The 3,783-nt window shown below is 26.8% G+C and overlaps 1 protein-coding gene across 2 annotated transcripts in view; it reads right to left on the bottom strand.

The window, feature by feature from the left end:
* Positions 1-773: 773 nt before the first annotated feature.
* The window catches only part of LOC107455291 (exostosin like glycosyltransferase 3), a 21,877-nt gene continuing 18,867 nt past the window's right edge, over positions 774-3,783 (bottom strand). For both annotated transcript variants that reach the window (XM_043046948.2, XM_043046947.2), the window contains exon 11: positions 774-1,118. In XM_043046948.2, the coding sequence (XP_042902882.1) occupies positions 909-1,118 (210 nt within the window). In that variant the 3' untranslated portion in view covers positions 774-908. The remainder of the gene's footprint in view (positions 1,119-3,783) is intronic.

Below are 3,783 nucleotides of genomic sequence, written 5' to 3'. Positions count from 1 at the left end.
TTTATAGCTAACACACAAAATCAAGATAAATTAAAATTGTAACACATGTAAATATGCAGTTTAGATAACTTACTTTTAAAAAGAACATGCTTAGAAGTATTTAAACAAATCAAAGGACAATAAATGAAATTAACATTGAACAATACATTAAGTTAGCTACTAAGCTATACAGGACAAAAATAAAAGCATTAATAAATGCAAGTCATTTGACAAGATTATCTCTGATTAAGTCAAAGTTTTAACTTTGTAAACCTTCGATGGACATGTATTATGGCATACAGACAAGATGATTATCATCATCAGCATCTCAAGGACAAGAAGTAATTAAGGATGATAATTTGTAGCCATATAGGGTAAACAGTTTATACTGAAAAATCAGTACATGACTGAAGATTTATCACTGGAAATAATAATAAAAAAGCTTTTTAATGCCCAAATAGCATATAAATTTGTGTATTATAGTAGTGGTTCCCAATTCCTTTTTATCTATGAAACCCTGACTTCATAAATAAAGTACTTTAATACTTGTGAATATATTAATCAAAATATGTGTAACTTATTAATTAATGTGAACACATTATAATGAAAATATTTAATGTTTTGAATAATTTAATCTTGAATTTAAAAAGGGAAACATAAATGCATATCTTATACATAATTAATTTTGCATAATGTTATTAGAAAATACCTATATTTTTAAGAAATAATTATTAGTATTAAATAATTATAAACAAATTATATAATTAAATCTTTTAAAATCATTACTGGTTAAAAACCATATCAATCAAAACTTTTGTAACCCCAAGGTATACATGATACCTAAATGTACCGCAGAACACCTTTTGGGAACCGCTATATTAGAGAATATACTATTTTTCAAGCAGAAAAAAAATCTTACATTTCAGGATTTAAATAAATTTAAAACATTTCTGTTTATCATGGGGTATCCTTGTTTTGAAAAGTACTGAATCAGCCCTGAATTGTGTATTAAGAAGTGGCATGTAACCATAAACCTGAGAGAAAAAGTCAATACATCTGTGCCGCTCCTGAAAATGAGAATCTTCTTCCGATAATGAAACAGGACAACCCGGGCAACGAAAAGTCCAACGAGATGTAACCTAAAAAAAAATATTCTTTTAAGATTTTTTAAATAATACAATAATGAAAATGTCTATCATAACTAGCATGTGCATTATTTGTTTTTAGTAAAAGAAGTTTTCATTAATTTCTCAAATTCAAGAAATCATTCATAAAAAAAAACATAGTTCATAAATAAAATTAAAAAAAACATGGAACAATCCTACTACGTATTTTGTGTTTGCCTTAAATTGTGAATACTTTCTCAACATCTTGTTCCAAAAGAGCAATCAACAAAGAAAATCAATCAAGATTAAAATTACATCACTATTGTTATTTTTGTATTAATAAATGAATTTTTTTAAGTTTGTGTGTATATATATATATATATGAAAAAAGGGGGAGAAAGAAAAATAATAATAAAAAAAAAAATAACAACAAACTGGGGGAAAAAAAAAAGGATAAAACTTTTTTTAAAAAAATCCGGAAAATAAAAGATATAATCTTTTCATCAGCCCACTTGATTATATCCGCAAAAAAGAGTGCTTTCTGATATTGTATCAATACAGCCAAAGTTGAATGTTTTTAGTTGAATGTTTAGTTCCATGCTTACTTTAAGTTTAAATGTGATTGCTTGTTAAATGTTTGCCCTATGCTAATTTTTTTTCCTTTTTTTTTTTCCTTTTTTTTAAGATTAATGAACAAGGCAGCCACTGAGATAAGACTCTAAAAATAATCGCTTTATTCACTTTTGAAATAAAGTACGGTTTCAAAATATGCAGTAATTTTTTTATTTCTTTTTTGCATAAGTTTATTAGAGATTGCTTAGTAGCATTACAGATTACTCATCAGTTACTTGAAAAGCACTTATAACCTGATAAACAACCAGTTCTTGCCTGTTTTACTACAGGAGTAATTGCTGTAACACTCACAGCACCATTTAAAACTTTCCCCCTCCTTCCTTTCAATTTCAACTTTCATTTTTGAAAGACAAAACGATTCTCTGCATTGTGTTTGCAGGATTTTTCATAATTTGGGACTACCTGGCCAAGCAGTATCGTGCTGTGTTAAATGATAAATATTTAAAGTAGACTAAATAACTTCCATTAAATAACTTCCTTTTTTAATCTCCTTTTTTGAATATTTATTTTCCTGCAAGAGTCACAGAAATGTTTTGGTTCACAATTAAATATTTGATGTTTTTCATATTACACATATATCATCTAAATACAGTTTCATTAGTATTTTTTATTAGCTGCTCAACTAACTCCATATTTTTTTAGGATAAAAATTTTTCACTAGCATCCAAGAGATTCTTTCTTTCTTCCCTTTATCGAAATGTTCGGAAACTGTTCTTACCTACCTGTATTTGAAATTTAAATGCTTTACTATCACTAATATTGATTATTTAATATTTAGATATGCAAGAAATATGGCTTATTTATTTTTCTTTTGAATTTCTAATTGTTTCATGGTATGAAATTTTCACTTTTAATTTCATTGGTCAAATGGAGAGAGAAAAAAAACTTGTACATGAAGACAAATATAGATAATGGATAAAGCAAAAACGAACTAATTCTTATTTATACCAAGGTGTTGGAAATAAACTTTGCTAATTTACTTTTTAGCAGCGAATTGATAAAAAGTCGCCAATTTTTCGTAGTAGATTCAAAATAGTATTTTAAGTCAACTTTTTAGTTGCCCATGGCAGTCCTAAAGAATTGCTCGGGTATTTTTTTAAAATACTATACATATATATCAGATTAATTTTGAAGTTATGCATAGAAGGGAGATGCGAGACTATAATTTTATGTTTTGTGCAATGTAATCATTAGGTATTTCGCTTTGAATAATGCTCTGGAATGTTGACTTTGTATTGACTGATGTATGTGAAAAGATTTTATATGACTGTGAAATTATTTTCAAAATTAAATGCATTGCTGCACAACTGCAAAAACTGATGATTAAAAGATTGATAGAATTTTAAGGTATTTTGAAGGAAAGAAATAGAATGCACACTTTATATGAAAGTAACTTCAATGTGTTTATTATTGTATATTTTTTATGATATGCATGTTTAGCGTCGTTAAATAATAGTTTTGAGTGTATATATTGCTATAGTTTTATGAAACTTGCAGCAGACTTTTAACAAAACATGTTTTTATGTTTAGCATTATAAAATAATAGTTTTGTGTGCGTACATTGATATATTTTTTATGAAATTTACAGCAGGCCGGTAACAAAATCTGAGGGATAACATTTGATATAGATCTACCTTTTTAACTTTGAAGAGCATGTTTCGTGATAAAAATAACCGTAATACAAGTGAACTTCAAATTTAATAGGGTTGCAGTATTAGTAGAATAAAAGTGAGCTTTCCTGAAAATTTACATACTTAATTGTAAGGTAATGACCTTGAAGATAAAGCAGAAATTCAAATTAAAGGATCTCATCCTGCAGCTAACAGCATCAATTATAGTAACTGAAAAGGCATATCTAGACGGAAATGGTTTATGCTTGAAGTAGAAATTTGCTTTCTTTAGTAGATGTTGTTTTTTAGTAGATATCTTTATTGATAGAATTTATTTATTTTCTCCTACTTATGACTACTCACTGTTTATATATATTTCAGTATTAAGTTCTCTGTTATCACAAAAAAAAACTTTCATCGGTTATTTATGAATTTATATATATATAAATATATAT

The sequence above is a fragment of the Parasteatoda tepidariorum genome, chromosome 2, assembly GCF_043381705.1.
Source record: "Parasteatoda tepidariorum isolate YZ-2023 chromosome 2, CAS_Ptep_4.0, whole genome shotgun sequence".
NCBI classification, from domain to species: domain Eukaryota; kingdom Metazoa; phylum Arthropoda; class Arachnida; order Araneae; family Theridiidae; genus Parasteatoda; species Parasteatoda tepidariorum.
The sequence above is the reverse complement of the archived record's forward strand: the minus strand, read 5'-3'. Positions and strand labels throughout refer to the sequence as shown.